Source organism: Haliotis asinina, chromosome 2 (genome assembly GCF_037392515.1).
Source record: "Haliotis asinina isolate JCU_RB_2024 chromosome 2, JCU_Hal_asi_v2, whole genome shotgun sequence".
Lineage (NCBI taxonomy): Eukaryota > Metazoa > Mollusca > Gastropoda > Lepetellida > Haliotidae > Haliotis > Haliotis asinina.
Genome location: NC_090281.1, coordinates 34,465,612 through 34,485,243, shown reverse-complemented (window position 1 = coordinate 34,485,243; position 19,632 = coordinate 34,465,612). Strand labels below are relative to the sequence as shown.

At 38.6% G+C, this 19,632-nt stretch overlaps 1 protein-coding gene across 1 annotated transcript in view; it reads right to left on the bottom strand.

Annotated features, from left to right (window-relative positions):
- Nucleotides 1-19,632, bottom strand: part of LOC137273644 (neuronal calcium sensor 1-like) — a 69,504-nt gene that overhangs the window by 45,921 nt on the left and 3,951 nt on the right. Inside the window, exons 2-3 of the mRNA XM_067806424.1 lie at nucleotides 17,133-17,157; nucleotides 12,804-12,852 (exon numbers count right to left, since the gene is read on the bottom strand). Coding sequence (XP_067662525.1) covers nucleotides 12,804-12,852; nucleotides 17,133-17,157 — 74 coding nt within the window. The remainder of the gene's footprint in view (nucleotides 1-12,803; nucleotides 12,853-17,132; nucleotides 17,158-19,632) is intronic.

Genomic DNA, 19,632 nt, shown 5'->3' with positions numbered 1-19,632 from the left:
GAGGGTCAGGTGAGTTTAAGGATGCTTTGAACAATGTCAATGCTAGGCTTTTTAATGTAGGAGAAAAGCTCATCGTGATGCTGGACTTGATGTTTATCCCGTTAGAGAACCTCCCTTCAGAATCATGTAGGTCTTCTCAGACAGACCTGGAACACTAATCTTGCTGGACACAGTGGTATGACCTAAGGGCTATGGCTTGGTTTCATAAATAGGACTCTCTAAAATATTAGACCCATAAAGATCCAGGTAGAACTTGTCTTCAGGAAGCCATGCTTGTTGTAAGAAGATCACTTAGTCAAGCTCGCTGACTTGGCTAACATGTCATTGAATCCCAGCTGTGAAGACTGATGCTTATATTGCTGATCATTGAATTGTCGAGTCCAAACTCAATCATTTACAGACAGCTGCCATATAGCTTGAATATTACTGAGTGTCTTTAAACAAAAACCCACCAAGCAACACATGACAGGGTTTGAAATACCAAGTATATCTGGATGACACGGCATGGTAAAATATTGAAATGGCACAGATATAATATGTCCTCTGTGCTCGTTTTTTAAATACAAAACACAATCACACATTAGTCTCACAGCAGTCAAAATTTTCTTCAAGAAAAGAAAGCAGTTCAGGAACCATAAGACAATCAGCACAACCTGTAGGACTGGAAATTCACATGAAACAAGAACCAGACGGCAGCAAAACCATTCTAATCACTTTAACTCAAGCGATATGCAGTGAAAAAAACATGCCTCCTGAGGGACAGGCAGTGTCACCATCTAGTCCAGAGCAGTGTGTTCAATGTCATGTAAATATGTCACCTTTGTTAAGTCATTCAGGCAGAACCTAACCAAGACGAGTTCACCGAGGCAGAATGAAAACTGAATCAATATATATCTGCTTGAACCCCTGCACTGCTATTTGTTTACACAATATAGCGCTTGATCATGTTACACCAGACAATCGGAGCCATTCAAGTGCCAATGCCGACCTGTTCAGCAATTTATTCTAAGCAGGTGGTTTTTTTCCTACATGACTGCACTGGCAAAGCACTGAATATATGACCAGCTGGATTCCTATGACTGATTAAGAGTTATTACTGGTCTTGTCACTGTCCATGCAGCTATTTGTTTCTGAACTAAACCTTTTGATCGGGTTATTGGAAACGTCACTAAAGTGCCAGCCTGCAGCAATATTCAGAAATTCAAATCCTGTACAACATATTTTTCTCTATATGATGCTGCTCATATTCACCAGAAACAGACTATATGAAAAGTAACAGCTTACAAATCGATACTTAACAGCTGACACTTGTTGTGCTGGGGTTGAATTGTTTTCAAAACTCCACCGGAAACAGGTCCAGTAAAGTTTTAAAAATCCACTTGACAAAATATTAATTTCCCTTGACCACAATTTTCAATTTGGATTTGGTTTCTTTAACGAATAATCTTGATCAATTATACACAACAGACAACTACATTTATATTTCATCAACAATATATCAACATACAACCAGTAGAGGACGTAACGTGTACGCGAGACGGTCTCCCGTTACGTATACAAGTGACTACCTGAGAGGGGGTCACTCATACGCGTGACTGCCTGATCACAGACAGGGAAATTCTGCATGTCACACAAAAACGCGTCTAAAAGTGTTATTTATGAAAATAATTAAACAAAATTTGCTATGGTTGTTGACTGATGGTCACGTTATTGGATGACGTGAATGAAAGCATAAAAAGAGGAAATTAAATTGTCAAAAAATGACAAAAAAGTGCAAAATTTGAGCAAAAATTGACGATATTTAACAGAGAATTTCACCTATGTACATATTTTTCAGAAACTTAAATTTAGTATTTTCTGAAAGCTCATTCATCGTAGATTCATAATATATATGCAGCTTCCGATGCACACCAACGCACACCTGTTTGTTATTGTGTTGAAACATGTTTACTTTCTTCGAAACTGCGCGAACCGTCTCGCGTAGAAGTGACTGGGTTACCGTGTCATTAATGGGAGGTAACTGATGCCTGACTAAATTGCTCAGTCAAAACATCCGTCATTGCGTCTTGGACTGTCCGAAGCATACGTAATTTACATGGCGATATTTTTCTTGCGTTACAACAATGAGGATATAATAAATTATAACAAAATCACGAATAACATTTTTTCATGCGGAATACTCTCTTTGTTGGAAGTATAATCATTGGAAAACACGACCACTTCTACCGATGTAAAAACAGTTTTACGTTTTATGTTTGCTGTTATAGCAGTAGATTTTAGACTTTTGACGGCAATTTTCACCTGTGTGCACATTTCACACAAACATGATCTTTATATTTTCTGAAAGTTTGTTCCATGCAGATTTACCTCGTATAAGTACTTGTTCGTGTACACGAATGCACATAGGTGTACAATCGCGATGAAACACATCTACTTTCCACCCACCGCTCGGCACAGACACACAAACGGCCTCACAATTTCGTTACGCGTACGAGAGACGCTTCCCAGAAGCATGAACAAAAGTAGTCAGTTTCTGACGGCAATTTTCACCTATGTGCACATTTCACACAAACATGATCTTTGTATTTTCTGAAAGCTTGTTCCATGCAGATTTACCTCGTATAAGTACTTGTTCGTGTACACGAATGCACATAGGTGTACAATCGCGATGAAACACATCTACTTTCCACCCACCGCTCGGCACAGACACACAAACGGCCTCACAATTTCGTTACGCGTACGAGAGACGCTACCCAGAAGCACGAACAAAAGTAGTCAGTTTTTGACGGCAATTTTCACCTATGTGCACATTTCACACAAACATGATCTTTGTATTTTCTGAAAGCTTGTTCCATGCAGATTTACCTCGTATAAGTACTTGTTCGTGTACACGAATGCACATAGGTGTACAATCGCGCTGAAACACATCTACTTTCCACCCACCTCTCGGCACAGACACACAAACGGCCTCACAATTTCATTACGCGTACGAGAGACGCTACCCAGAAGCACGAACAAAAGTAGTCAGTTTTTGACGGCAATTTTCACCTATGTGCACATTTCACACAAACATGATCTTTATATTTTCTGAAAGCTTGTTCCATGCAGATTTACCTCGTATAAGTACTTGTTCGTGTACACGAATGCACATAGGTGTACAATCGCGATGAAACACATCTACTTTCCACCCACCGCTCGGCACAGTCACACAAACGGCCTCACAATTTCATTACGCGTACGAGAGACGCTACCCAGAAGCACGAACAAAAGTAGTCAGTTTTTGACGGCAATTTTCACCTATGTGCACATTTCACACAAACATGATCTTTGTATTTTCTGAAAGCTTGTTCCATGCAGATTTACCTCGTATAAGTACTTGTTCGTGTACACGAATGCACATAGGTGTACAATCGCGATGAAACACATCTACTTTCCTGCTATTGGCCACAGACACACACACCGACCTCACAACATCAACAAACGTTCGAGAGGCAAAAGTAGTCGGTTTTGACGACGATTTTCACATGTGTGCCAGTTTCATAGAAACATTAACTTAACATGTTCTGAAAGCATATTCAATGCAGATTTACACCATACAAGTACTCGTTCATGTACACGAACGCACATAGGTGTGGCATCGCGTTGAAACACATCTACTTTCCTCCCACTGCTCGTCAGACACACAAACCTTAGTCACAATTTTGTTACGGCTACGAGAGACGCCTTTGGCCACGGGAGCAGACCCGGTGCTCAATATGTTCACTCGCATCAAGTGGTAAGTAATTTCGGAGGACTGCATGACCTTTAATAGTTTAAACAAAATGTATTCTTGAACACACTGCATGCAGGAATTACCACTCATTTCCTTAAGTTTTATGTCATTGTCATCAACACGTAATATTATAGAAATACGATTTCTCGACTTTTAAACAGATGACGTGAATGTGATAAAAAGTGTTATTTAGACGGAGATTTATGTATTCATATATATTGTTTCCAGTCTAAGTAAACTTAGCCTCAGTACTTTTCCTTAGACTCCACTACTGAGTCTAACAAAACCTTATGGGAGGTCGCGTCAGGTAACCTTTGGGACTTACCAATCAGAACACAGCTTTCCAAATCGCGAAAGTGGACATTCGCACACACCTTTTGAACTTTTTATCTCGAAAAGGTTCGTACCCGAACGATTCCGAATGTTATTTAGCGTATGATCGCTTCTGGGTGATTCACACGGTGCACATTACAACCATGACAACAGAGTAAACTGTCTCCGAAAACAGTGTTTTGGCAATATTCAAGGGATCTCATCTTGCGGAAATATTAGCCAATGGTAACCATGTCAACAGAAACCCCAAAGCGTATATACCGCAGGTCAAATATCTGTATTTTCTGCGGATTGTTGTTTGTGGAGAGATCTGTGCCCCTTAAGTAGTAGCCGTTGTCTGATTGGTTAAATCTATATAACCGTCTCGCTATTGATTGGACGGTCATAGGTCGCTCAAAGGTTGCCTGATGCGACCTTCTGCTAGGGTTTGTTAAACTCAGTGGTGGAGTGTAAGGAATAACATTGAGACTGAGTTTACTTAGACTGACATTGTTTCAAAGCTGTATTATTACAGCAATAAATCAGTCGAGTCATCCCTGTTACACACGGAAGATGCCACTTCCCTGAGGAGATTTTGATCACCTACATATCAACTGAATTTTTGTCACAACTGAATAAACATGATTCTGTCTTTTACCAGCTTAACAACACCAAACAAAATAGTTAGCATTTAATTGTGCGTTTTTAAGTTTACCACGGACGATAAAGGCATCGTAAGCAGGAAACTGCACCGTGACTGGCCGTGTCCACAAGACAGCCGTGTCATCTGTCTGCAAATATGCTGTCTCCAAACCCAGTAAATGGGTATCCAGTCTCCTACCTGTATATTCAGGGCTAATCAACTGCAGTCATAAACTATGCCTGACTGCATCCTCTTCATTCCGGCTTAATCATTGCTGGAAAACAGTGTCGTGTGTGATATTGCATAATCTGTGTGAAATATATTTGTGTTTCATTCTGTCAGGGGACAAATACAATTCGCCGTACTGAAGAATTTTGAACATGCACCTGTGTCCGAGAATATATAACTATTTCCATAGTTATACTAAATACATATGAAACATTCAGTGAAAGGTTACGTAATTATGACAAATAATGCAAAACTCCCTGGTATACACATATTTCTTCATTCTGCAGATGATGGCTGAAAAGGCTGTCCAAACCAGCATGCTGGACTGTAGCTGGGTCTGGTTGTCTTCCCCTGTCCATGCTGTCGTCCAGGAAGGAAAACCCTTCCTATTTCACGCATATTCATAGAATATATATTTCTGTGTTGTCCTTTGAATGTATTGTTTTTATCTATGCATACTATTTAAACCATCTACCAAAGTAAAAGAGAGGAAAGCCGATGATAGCGTTGACAACGACGCACAGCACTTTCAAGTACTCTTCGAAGATAATCAGTACAAGAATAACTCCTTCATACCAAAACAGAACACTTTGAAAAACACTATAACATTAGGCAATAAAAATCTGTTTATAAGTCGTCCAGTAATGTTATGGACAATATTTTGAGTTTGTAATCATGTGGAACAGTTTTACTCCTTTCTTCATCATGAATATGTCATTCCGTGATCAGTTCAATCGGAATGAAGTAAGAAAACGCTATTTTGCCCACCTCCATGCGACTTGAATATTTGTCACCACAAAATAAACATTTCTATGGCCTTTCACAGATTATCAAACACAAACAGGAAACGGAATGCATGCAATTAACATTTAATTACGTGTTTTCAAGCTATCATAAAATATACCTCGGACGACAAAGGCACCGTAAACAGGAAATTACACAATCGCCCCCCGTGTCCACCAGATAGCCGTGTAAACTGTCTGCAAACTCTGAAGTAACGTGCTGTACTGCATCACACCTGTTGCCGGTCTCCACCTGTATATTCAATGATACCCAACTACAGTAATTAACTATGTCTGGCCGCGTTCGGCCTAGTCTTCACTCCAGTGTCACGTGTGTGATACAATAAGTTGCGTAATCCAAATGAAAGTTAATTGTGTTGCATTCGGCCAAAAAGATGAACCAAGACAAGCACAATTCGCCGCACTGATGTATTTCAAATATGTACCTGTGTTTCATAACCATAGTTGTACTACATACATCTCAAACATTCAGTGAAAGCTTCATACATTTTCGTTTCTATAACAAATAATGCAATGTTCCCTGGAATGTGCGTGTCCCCTCATTCTGCCGTTCCCAGTCCAACGCAGCATGCTGGATTGTACACGGAGCTGGTTGTCTTCCACTGGCCATGCTGTCTTCCAGGAACGAAAACCTTTTCTGTTTCAAGCATATACAAAGAATATGTGTAAACAAGAAAGTCCCAGTTTTTACATGAAGTGGATCTGGTAATGTGTGTTGTTAGTTTTGTTGTAGAAAAGGTATGTGTGCAAATACGTATGTATTCGATCTAATTGAAGTTACCTGTATGTGTACAGGGTAAGTGAAACAACAGATTCTTACCTTAATATACTGTGCACACTGAAGGGGATGGAGGAATGATGTCTTCCAGGATGAGGGATGTTAAGCAAATGGCCGACATGATGCACAATTCTTCAGAAAATGATGATTTGTAGAGTTAACATGAGCTTACCGAATGCGTAATGTATCCGCCAGGTCATGTGGAGTTTGATCGAAAGAGGGGGCGAAAGATATTACAACCTGCAGGCGGCGTTAAGTTTGCGTGTTTAAATGTGTATTTTCGTACTTTTTTCTTTTCGAAATTATGTCACAAAGTGTGATTTCTGTTTTTAAATGCCTTTATCAAATCATGTCAATTTCCGAAGGCATAAATTAGGTTCAAGTTACTTACATACATTTTCATGATCAACAAGTCATCATTCGCAAGCTGGACCGTACAGAGGAACACCATCCTCAACTTGCAATAAGCAAACACGAGATCACCAGAAACCTTATAACAGTTTGCGTCGAATTAGTTTGTTTTCTTCCCAACTTCTGTCATTTTACACAATGCACATCTATTTACGGTGGTCTTAAAAGAAACATCATTTCTCTTTCAAGAGGTTCAGAAACGTTTGCATTTGGTTCGGTTCCAATGGTGAACACTAGCTAGGACTACAAATCTGTTTGCTATAATCGTATTGGCAATGAAGTATTGCAGATTCATACCCGTGGAGATATTCAGAGAGATATGCATCATAGCCTAATTTTTATACATCAATAACATTTTTTCAGATGTGTTTACAAAATAGTGTGTATACCGATGAAACTGCATGCTCACTTGCTCACGTTTACAGGGACTGTATGTTCTGTAAAACAGCATGCACGGCTAATGCGGGCATAACCTGATATGTACTCTGGAAGATACGATATCGACATGTCAACACCATGAGCTGTAATGAAATATCGAAGCAGGTATTCTAGTATAACACTAATTTTGATCAGTACGAGATGTCAGCTATGGCTGGCACCGCGAGTCCCTTTTTTCAGTGTGCTGTGTGGAGTAATACAATGGACGTACGTCACTTCCGAAAAATATGCAAATGATTTAATAGTTTTCGCAGGATTGCTTTTGACGAAGTAGGCAAAGTTTTGATTCATGCAAGATGCGGTAGGGGTCGTATTACTTTCAAAATAGTCTGTAACTTTCTGCAAGATGAATACGTTGACATTTCCACCAGTGATACATTCAAATGAAATAAATCACCTTTTCATGAGCGATGAATTGATTTTTGTGTAATTGGCATATGTAAACAGCCGACCTTGGGCGTGGTATTCTGCTTTCCCGATGTTTTCACGTGCCGAAAAAATCGAAAAATAGAGAGGTCCAGTATGCATCAACCTAGGATGATTGTAAATATTTTGTCGGACAAACAACTTGTATTTTGCAAGTTGTAATCTGCTAAGTGCAAATGACGAAAGCGTGGCATCCGAGATCGAAAAACCTGTTCATTCACGACTGTCAAGTACCCCACCACCCTTGGGGATTTTACGGGACGCTTTAATTACCCTGCATCGTGTTCGCACCCAATCGAGGTGGTTCCATGGTGATTGAATTAATTAGGGGGAAGCGCTTCAGTTAGTACCGTGGAGCGCACCGTCTCGCGGACAAGAGACGATAGGCCGTCTCGCGTACACGTTACGTCTCGGACTGTACAACTGTGCCATGGTAAAGTTTAATGTGGATATTTACTTGACTGACCAGAGAATTCCACTTGACACGGGCATCAGGCAATGATATTTTTCCACACCTGGTCGTGTCAATGTCAAAGCACACTTATTCGATCAGCACTAGTTCTAGAACATGTCATTCCTGGGAATACTCATGGGGTCATTGAAACGCCAAGATCAATTTGTGAAATTATTAAGCGAGTTATTACATACAAGTCAGTTGTCTTCCATTTGATGGTTCCTGGAATGAACATTGAAGCATAAGTTTAGTTGCTGGAAAGCCTGTAGATTGTGAAATGAAACTAAAATATGGGGTTTAGATATCAAGTAATTCCAGACAATATTGATGGCATCTTTGAAACAGCAACATCCGCTTGTGATATTATGGAGCAAGTCATGAGATACAAGTCAGTTTCCTTCCACCTATGACACCTACATCAGCCTTAAGAATGAATATTTAATTTAAGTTCGATTAATATGTTGGTAAACCCATAGATTGTAGGTTTAAAAATCAAACAGTACCAGAATGCCTTTTCAGCTTTTATATCAGTAATACCAATTTATGTAAAAACAACTTATCAGCGTGCACGCACGCACGCACGCACGCACGCACGCACGCACACACGCACAAAAGAAACATTAACAAATAGAATAAAGTACAAGCAGTGATGATGTAGTTTGATAATGATATCAAACAGCATCTGTACCTTCTGTGTTGATGATAATCACCTTAAAAATTACACGTGATACAGCCACTGTTTGTAAGGCCAATTAAAAAATGTTGTGGTTCTGATTACACCTATTCAGGTTAGGAACGTAGAATTTTTTTTAACATGTTTTCTTAGAAGTAAAGTATAAACTAGAAACACATTTACCAATGTGTAATGTGTAATTGGTTTTTCAATCACGCTTGTGGTCATCATCTTGACTTTCTCAATCAGAATGGCCGGTGACCATGGGTGCCAGGGGAAAACAATGGTAACTGAGAGTGTCAGGTAACTGGAACCACAACCTTTTTTAAGGCCTAATCAGCCTGAAACCATTTTCTCTTTACATCCATGTGAACCATTAAAAACTTTATGAAAAAGTGAACAAATATAAGTCCCTAGTTATTTAACAAGACACAATGTTACAATTTCAGCTGACCCACAACTGATCCACTCTGGGATTACGAATTCGATATTAACATGGGCAAGATGAAACTCCACTTTGAATAACGACATACACAAAATGATTATTGCATGCCTCCTGTCTTGTTATAATTACTCACACTGAGTACTATGAATCCTCTGAAATTAATACTCTTCGAAATATTTTCTTTTGAATTTTCTTTTTGCTTTGTCTGCTGTGCATTCAGAAATATTCCAGCTATACAGCAGTGGTCAGTAAATAACCGTGTCTATATCAGACAATCCAGTGGTCAAAAGCATGAGCATCAGTCTACGAGATCTATGTAATCTAAGCAGAAAGGGAGAGTGACGTACCAGCTTTGGACCCTTGTTTAAATATAGCATTTGAACATTGGAAAAACTTAAGTTTTAAGACAATGGTCTGTAAATAACTGAGTCCAGACCAGACAATCCAGTGATTAACAGCTTGACCATCAATCTATGTACAATAGGGATACAATGGCATGTGTCAGCCAAGCCAGCAAGTCTGACCACCTGATCCCATTTGTTGCCTCTAATGACAAATATGGGTTTCTGAAGATCAATTCTTACCCAGATCTTCACAGGTCTATTATAATGAATATTGACCACTCTCTTGAACCCATCAATAATCATTGATGCAAGCAACATCAATTGATTGACCGATTATTTGATCAATAAATATTGCTGTGTCCCACTAACAATCAACGAACAATCAATCCATAAGACAAGCTATCGTGTGTTTTTTAGAAACAAAAGATGCATTTATATAATAGTATTAGTAATATTGTTGGCATCCCAAAGTCTATTTTCTACAAATTCTTTCAATTCTATCTAGGGCTCCTTTGAGCGTGATGATCATTGGATTGTCTGAGACTTGATTATTTACAGACCTCTGCATCACAGCTGGAATACTGCCGAGGGCAGCACAAAATTAAACTCACTCACTCACTTATCTGAGTGAGAATGTTGCTTAGTTCTGTCAAAATTATAGATTTTCAGAGACAAAGCATAAGTCTATCGCACACTTCAATCACTTGTTTAATCCCCCATATAAAAAGCTTTGCAACAGACAAAGATAATACTCGTGTGACGACGACCTGGAATGTGCAATTTTATCAGTGCTCTGATCCAGCAAGGTTTAAAAATATACTGTTGAGTGCCAGCTTGTATCTCAAACAAATACATGGCACCTGTCCCAACACTGCTGGGAGGCTATTTCATGGTTGGGTGCAAGTTGTAGAGTTGTGTCATATTTCCAGGTTCTTAAAGGAGGCAGCAAATGAATTAACTAAACTGGACACTGAAACGTTTTTTAGAGCATTCTTAGGATACAAACATGTCTAATTTATTCTAAATTGTTGATACTAAACTTAAAGGCAAAATGATTTTCTTTAACTGATTTTCTTTAACTTGATTTTCTTGAATGTAACTTAATTATAATAAATTATAATATGATTTTAATTTGGTTTGATTTGATTTAATTTCTTTACTTGACCCACACACTTTCTGAGAATTTAATTTTAATCTGTTAATTTAATTTAATATCTTTACAGGCCCCTATAGTTCCCGTTTGGACCCTAGCAGAAATAGATAACTCTGGTTTCTTGATCAGCCTAAAGTATTTCCACATCTGTGACAAGCACAATCACTTCAAGTCGTCATAAACCATATCACCGTTCCCAACATGATCCTCTTATAGTGTAGTTTTAGGTATTACCATGCTGTGTGGAGTTTATCACACTCAGATCAACATGCAGCGATATGATTGAAGCGAACAAATACGAAAAAAACGTCTTGGAGATGTTCAGCAGAAACAGACGGATTATGAATCTTTTCAGAATAACGGGAACAGAGTTCCATCACATCCGTCACTGTATGATGGTCAAAGTATGTTCCGTAAAACACGTAGAGGTACGCATGGACAATGATTCATAAACCAGCTGCTCGCTCACTCGCTCACTCAGGATGCACAGAAGATAAGTGAATCACTGACTGTGTATAATATCATCCCAAACTAGATGTATAGCCACTAGTCTTAATCAAAGTCCAAGCACATGTAAAATGTAGGGTTGCGCAGCATAGAGAATATGACTAGTCTTCTTGTATGCGAGTGAAGCAAGCAAAGGTTGGCAACATACTTCCCTCGTTTTGGTTCAAAAAATATTTTTCATGTCCACATTATCAAAGGTATACCAACATTTCCTCACTTGGGTGTGCTCTCATATTTCTAACTCAATATTTTAGGATTATTCATGTGAAATATATTTTATTCAAAATGGTAAGAGGCACTCATCTCATGGTATTCAAATCATTCTTTGGTTCAAAAGAGTGAAGCAGCAAGAATAAAGCAGAAATTAAAAAATTAATATCATATTGCCTTATTTTACTATGAACCTATTGGAGTTTATTTTTCTTATCTGTCATCCTTATTGTTGGAGTTTTCGTAACATTTATTGTACATGCAAAAACATTCTGGCACAGTGGGAGAATGAAGCAGAAAAGGTAACTCCAGAAGTATTCCATACTGCGGACACGTAATTCCACATGTATAATGCCCTCCTGTTCCTTCACTCCGCTGCACTGGAACTTGGCTGGGGGAATGGAGGCAAAGAAGGATCTGAATACCATGAGTTGTGCGTAAAATGTTGAATAAAATATATTTCATGTGGGTAATTTTTAATCCTGGGGTTGGAAATCTGAGAGCATGACCATGATGAAATGGGTAGATACCTTTGATGGTGGCGAGTATTTATAGTGACATGAAAAATATTTTTTCTAGTCAAGTCAGGAAAGTACATTGCCAACCTTTGCTTGCTTCGCTTGCTTCGCTTGCATCCATGAAGACTGGTCAGTTTCTTTGTTGTGCTACCCCATTTGCACTACAGTTTGCCTATATTCCAATATATAATAAATGAAAAAGAAAAATAATACTTCATCAAGATGATCAGGAATTATTTCTTGTCCTCCCATTTCATGTTTATTTTTTAACTGGAAGCCATTAGCTGTAATTTTTAATCTTTTTTCCATCATGAAGCAAATGTCTAGTCTCAATAAGTTCAACAATCTGTTGGCCTGATGGCAGTCTGCTGTTTTTACTTCAAACACTGCACGCCTCTACTGACGTCTGCTGTTTCTACAGCTGGGTAGCCCCATAATGTTCCAAATCAAGTTTTGCTTTTGACAAGAGGTGATGCAATATAACTAGATTTTGGGATACAGTGAATACCATTACACTGAAACACACATTTCAGTTCAATAGTACACTTACTAGTCCAGGACTAGTGTACTAGCCATACTATCCCAAACAAGTCATAATGATTTAGTACGGTTGTTAAAAAAACACCCAACACATTATATCGAGTATTTTCCATGTTCCTAGAGATGAATGGCTAAAGTTGTCACTTACCTCTCTCCTTAAGACACCACTCGGACAATCACGCTTAAAGTCCTTATACCTGCAGCAAAAAAGGAGAGAGAGTAAGTGAGTGAGTGAGTTGGTTTGGTTGGTTTGTTGTTTTGTGCTTGGGGGTGCAGTGGGCAAGCTGCCCAAAGCGCCAGACTAGTGATCCAGCAAGGTTCAGGTGTCAAAATCGATCTCACCTGAGACAGTGTGTAAAGTCAGCTTTGTGTGCTGATTCTTCCAGTGTTGTCATGCCCACTAGTGTACTGTACACAGCTCTATGCCCTTAAGAGACGCAAACATTCCCTTGGCATATGACCAGATGGTAGCCACATGAATACATGCAAACACCTAGTTGCAGGTACAGCAATGTGTAGTAAACTTGGACAGCATACAATGACTATGTGTCGTAGTCCACCCTGCTACGAACTGGGTACCTTGTTAGGATGAGCGAGCCAAAATAAACTGGGTACACCTAGTGGCAGTATGAGTTGTATACTCCCCAGGGAGTTGAGATTGATAGTATAATGTGACGCTGAAATTGACATGCATTGATTGAGAGAAACAAATACCAGTGCCTTGAGAAAGCACTAGTTGCATGTATATGTGCGCTATATAAACATCCTATCATAAAATAAGTAACTCTGCACTTAGCAATATTCCAGCTATTTGGTGGAAGTCTGTAAATAATCAAGTTTGTACCAAACAATCCAGTGATCAACAGCATGAGCAAATGTATATGATGACATGTGTAAACCAAGCAAGCAGGCAGGTTTGGTACACCAAAGTGTCTGTCCTTGTCTACATATTGTACTGTGAAGCGTTTCAAGTCAGGGGTTGCCTCAAAAATTTTAGATTTTTCGAAAAAAAATCTTTAAGTTTAATTCTCATCTATGCTCCAAATCTCATTAGTCGTTTCTTATGACAAGTATGCGTTACTGAAGATCAATTCTAAACCAGCCCTTCCGAGTTCTACCGTGTATTACTTCCCTTTTCCTTTCTAGACCAAGGCTTTCATAATCCTGTGTCAACTGACATGGAGGAGGTCATGGATACAAACAACATTAGTAATTAGAAATCTTGTAGTTGCTAAAATTGAGTGTGTGAGTGTGTGCATGCTCTGTGTGAGTGAGCCACTTACACCTGTTATCACCAAAAGAATAGGGTTTTCAAGAGCATACATTTTACTTAAGGGATGCAATAATTCATCCAGACCTTAATTTGATTCAATTTTTTATATTGGACACTCAGTTTGATCATTTTCGATTCTTTTTCATCAAAATAACAACATCATATGTCAATAAACTCTCAAAGTCGACCTTTTCAGTGAGAAAGCCATCGTCAAAATGGCGATTTCTGATTAAAACAATTCTCATTGGGTAATTAGCCCTGTGTTAACCAATAACGTTTCGCACAGTGCTCGAGTTGGGAGTCAAAATTTCGTTCTGTCTGTCTGGAAATAACATAAACAGGTATTCAAATACCAAACCAAAATAGTGATAAAGGTTATTAAAAATTGAAAGTAAGGTGTCAAAATCAACATGAATTGAACCAAATCATTGCAGCCCTACATTCTACCCTTGCCCGCACAGGGAATAGTGTTGAACGTCCATCTTGATGAACCTGGACAAATTGACAAATCATTAGTCATGACATTTTCAGTCTCATCAAGTCCACTGATCATCCATCAGCCTGACTATTTCCATAACCCTTCGGGAATTCCATTACAGAACATTCCGCAACAGCAATGGTGGTCAGGAAAGCTCAGTGTGAATAGGATCATTACAAACACAATGACCCCGATTTATGTCATCACGCCCCTTCATGATCTGATGCCATGACATACTTGGAATATGGCTGACTGAAGCCACATTAATCTTCTCTAATAAATATAACAAATCTAATTACAATTTCTTCTCAAAGATTTAACACTCTGCATGGAATTCCTCTTTACAGAATCCTGTCATTTATGCTAAATGCATCATCAATTTGGCATTTTTATTGATTACTGTTTATTCTAAATTCAAGGAGAATATTGAATTTCAGTTTGGCATTTGCACATGTTGTTTTTGTAATGAAAATAGAATCATTGTGTATGCAATGTGCTATAACTGTCTCATCATCAAGCAAGTAAAAACTTAAGGCAGTGTTCAGAATTTAACACCATGACAGTGATGCTAGACATGATCCAGATTTAAATGCAATGTCACTAACAGGATCAGTAAAAAGGCTCCCTCACTTGGTTGACATGTCATTTTATCCCAGTTATGCAGATCGATGCTCATGGTATTATCACCAGATTGTCTGGTCCAGACTTGAATCATTACAAATTGCAGTCATATAGCTGGAATATTGCTAAGCACAACATAAAACAACAAACAAACCAAGCTAGGGCCATAACATTAAAGTGGATTTGAACCATAGACTTTCATGGTCTGACACCATGTACACATGACAACAAAATTGCCTCAGCCAACAAACTCACAATGTGAGGGTGTCATTTAAAGGAGGACACAATGCCCTGCTTACCATGAAGATCCAGGTTAGAACTGATCCTCCGCGACCCATACATGGAGACTAATGGGATCAGGTGGTCAGGCCGACTTGGTTGACAAATGTCAATGGTTCCCATTTGTACAGATTGATGCTCATGCTGTTGATAACTGGATTGTCTGGTCAAGACTCAATTATCTACAGATCACGAAAATGGCCTGGCTGTTTTACAGTTTAAACAATGTGGCTACCTCTTTTTGTACTCTGTCCATCCCCCACCCCACCTCTCTCTCTCTTTCTCTCTTACAAACAAGCCAAAAAACTAACAATTATCTCCTTGAACACCTTCACAATCCCATGATATTTTGGTGTTTAGATCTCACAGAGACACATTCGTTGGCAAGTGTAGCTCGAGGGGGCATAAATTATTTCCATGTGAAATGAAATGGCTGCAGAAGTCCAACGATGCTATGATGAATAAAATTACGGTTTGCTTTGGTACTATGAATGTATATAATATTGTTTGTGTTCAAGGTTGCAAGTGTCATGTCAATGTGACTGCATATGACTGTGGAATAAAAATAATAAAACAAAAAGAAAAAAAATTATTTGCAGGCCACCACTATGTAGCAGGACAATTGTAAAGGTGGACAGGGTGTAAAACTTAACTCAGTTAATGCCCTGCCTCATAAACATTTATGGGTGTCTAAATTGAAATACTGTATGTAGAAGCAAATATCAGGGACCCCTGGAATTAGTTCTTGAACTACTCTGCAGTGTGGTGCTGTAGCCCAGTGGCTAAAGCGTTTGCTTGTCCTGTCAAAGACCCTGGTTCAATTCCCCACATGGGTATGATGAGTGAACATGGTGAAGCCTGTTTGTGGTGCTCCCCTGCCATGATATTGCTGGAAAATATTGCTTAATCAGCATACTTTGCTGGAATATTGCTGAAAGCAGCGTAATACATAGAGGATACTAAACGACCTTCCGTGTAATACCAGTTTTATTAAACGAGTTAATGATTTGGTATCAAATGAGCGAAAGCGAGTTACTAAATCTTTAAACGATTATTCACGGAAGCGAGTTTAGTATTCTGTTTATTGCTCGCCAACATAAACTGACAGAAACTGTGGCGAAGTTGCCTATAGTGTGAGGATACTCATCTTTCAAGTCAAGCAAGGTCTAGTAAAATCGCGACATCAACATTAGCATTGTGACGTCACAACTTTCAACCATTTTGATGTAATACGTCAAGCAGTATTACACTAGTGTAATTATGAAGTGAAAATATTACACTGCAGTATCTTCAACGGGCGAGTAATGATATAGTGTTCATGAATAGTGTCTGACCATCTGACAAATCCGGCAGATTTCCCAACGGTCAGACAGAAGTCCCCAACCTGCTGGCCTCAGTGTCTGAATATATCACAATAACTTTGCCTGAAGTTGTTATTTGAGGCATGTGACTTTTGTTCACTGTTCAGAAATTTATGTTTATAACGTTTGTTGTTATATAATGTTAATAATTTGCCAATTATGAAAAAAGTTAAATCTGAAATGTGTCTTTAATTTTTCTCTGTGGGTCCAGTGAATTTTCAATGGGTCAGATAGACATCTGAAACTTACAGGACCCAATGTCCAGTTACTTTGAAACACCATTCGTGAACACTGAACGAAACTCACTCAAACAACCTACTTTAGTCTTCTCCACAAAAACACCTCTAGGAGCCAAGGGACCTGCTCAGTTTCAATACTGTGAGGGTCTTATATTACTCGCCTTTAGCTCAATATCCCCAGGAAGCCCATGAATTCTTATAAATGATATTTTCCTTAAGTCCTTACCATTGCTGGAGTTCCTTTCTTTCAACTGAAACAGAAATGTTTGAAAATTGAGTGTAAAAGATTTTGCAAAAACAGCGTGTATATTTTATGTCTCAACATGTCTGCAGAAACAGGAAAGACAGGACTCCAAACAACACAAAAAAGTGTTTGCCACTAATGTGGCAATGCCCTCCGCTGCTTAAGAAGTCATCCCTCACAATAACGCGTGTCTTGGGGTCCACGGATGATCCCCCGGATTATGGTACCTATTACATGATGTGGAACAAAGGCCAAGTAAAATCCTTATTTCCAATGACATAACAAAACTGCTATTTCGTGTATTGTGCCTAGTCAAAACTATATTGTATCGTTGAAGGTGACACTAAACAAACTTTGAAAATAAAAACATATATATGTACGGGAAACTTGCAATCAGAAATTGCTAATTAATAACTTAATTGTTGTTCCTGTAATGCTGCATGTTATTCAACTAAGCCGGCAATAGCGATCAGCTGTGTACAGAAGTTTTCGTTCAATGTGCAGGTGATTCAGTTAAAATTGATGCAATAATATTACATTAAATAATTTCTATGCCATTATCAGGATATTTTATATATTAAGCAGTTATTGTAACAGATATATTATATATTGCTATCAGACTAATATATAATGCATTTTTCTGCAAACGTATTTTGCATAACAATGAACGCAGACCGTTACTTGTTTGGTTACATTTTATGTAGGAGACAATTTGACACATCACCGCTGACTTCCCGTGGTATGTGCAACTTTGCTTGTGAAAAACAAAATGTTGGCCATTTAATTGTTAAAAATGACTTCAGTGAGTCAATAACGCAGGTCTTGCAGTCCATGGATTATCACACTTAATCTGTTCGTGATTGCTAAGAATAATGTGAACTTGGTGCTATCGCAGTAGGCGCGAAAAATGGACCCTCACAATTGTGGTAAACAGAAGTTGTACGCACATGGAATGAGGTAATGCCATGGTGTCTCCGTTGTTTCTGTCAACATGTTTAGGAATAAAAATGGGATTGAATTAAATGAAAAATATGTGTTTTCTGACACCATTCATTCTCGGATGACTGTTTACATGCCCTACAGCATGGTGTGTTGCTTCACAGCAAACACTGTAAGTACTTGACTGATGTTGTGTCTTGTCCTTTTAAGTTAGATTTACTACAATATTTCGCTGTTGGTAGAATTATTATTGAGAAAACCCTGCATGTTTTAAGCATCTGAAAAAAAATGGATATGTACGATAAACAGTCAGTTGCCTTCCCCATTGAATTTCACTAGTTTACGCTATTTCCTGACATAACAGCGGATTTGTTGCTGAGGTATTTTCGATTTTGTAGAAGGGTGTGATCGCAGTTCAACTTTTTTATGGGAGCCACAGATTACCCCACGGTTTAACCAAATCCGCGGTATCGCGAAGCACGTTATTGCAAGGGATGACTGTATTTAAAACATATTCACTACTTTTCACTTTTGGTCATACAAAAGATGCACGAAATGACTGGTATCTGCATAATCACCCAATGTAGGCTGTCGACTAAATTGAAGGCATTAGTTGCAATGTTTTATGAGATATCGTGTTAACGTAACTTTGAAAAGTGAACAAAGTGTCATGGTCACATTGAAAATAAGATAAGGTCACCAAAATCAACTGAAGGCTGTGTAATCCCCCAATGTAGGCTGTCACATTGTCAATTTGAAGAATTTGGGTATAACAGTTCATGAGATGTTGAGTTAACAAGAGCTTAAAATGTGGTCAGAGTCGTGGTGACCTTGGACATAAGGTCAAGGTCACCAAAATCAACTGGTGCCTCCATACTCCCCCAATGTAGGCTGTCAAATTTGAAGACACTGGGTATAACAGTTCATGAGATATTGCATTAAGAGTCATGGTGACTTTGAAAATTAGGTCAAGGTCATCCAAGTTGATTGGTGTCTATGTAATGCCCAGTGTAGACTGTCACCAAATTTGAAGACATTGGGTACAACAGTCCATGAGATATCATGTCAATAAGAGTCTGAAATATGGTCAACAGTTCATGATATATCGTGTTAGCAAGAATCGGGACCGAGAGACGCATGGACATACAGACAATGCTGAATACATAGTACCCTGTTGCGGCAGGTGACAATAAATACCAAAATACAGACTTGAGGTCTGTATAGCAATTGTAACTGGTTAAGATCAAACATGTTTAAGGTAAAAGTTCAAATGGTATGTGCGAAAATATATCTTTCTTGATATGGTAAGCTGTGATCTCAGTGGTCAATTCAAAAGCTTAGCTGACACAACCTTCTACTAGTTCAAATAAAGGAAATGTTGTGCTTCTGATTACACCTCTTTAAAATAAAGGAAGGAATTTCTTCTTTACACCTTTTTTCACAAGTAAAGTTGAAACTGATAACACATTTATCAATGTGTAATTGTTCAAGCATGCAGCCACCAAGTTGACTTTCTCTGATAGAATGACCGATGTCCCTTAAG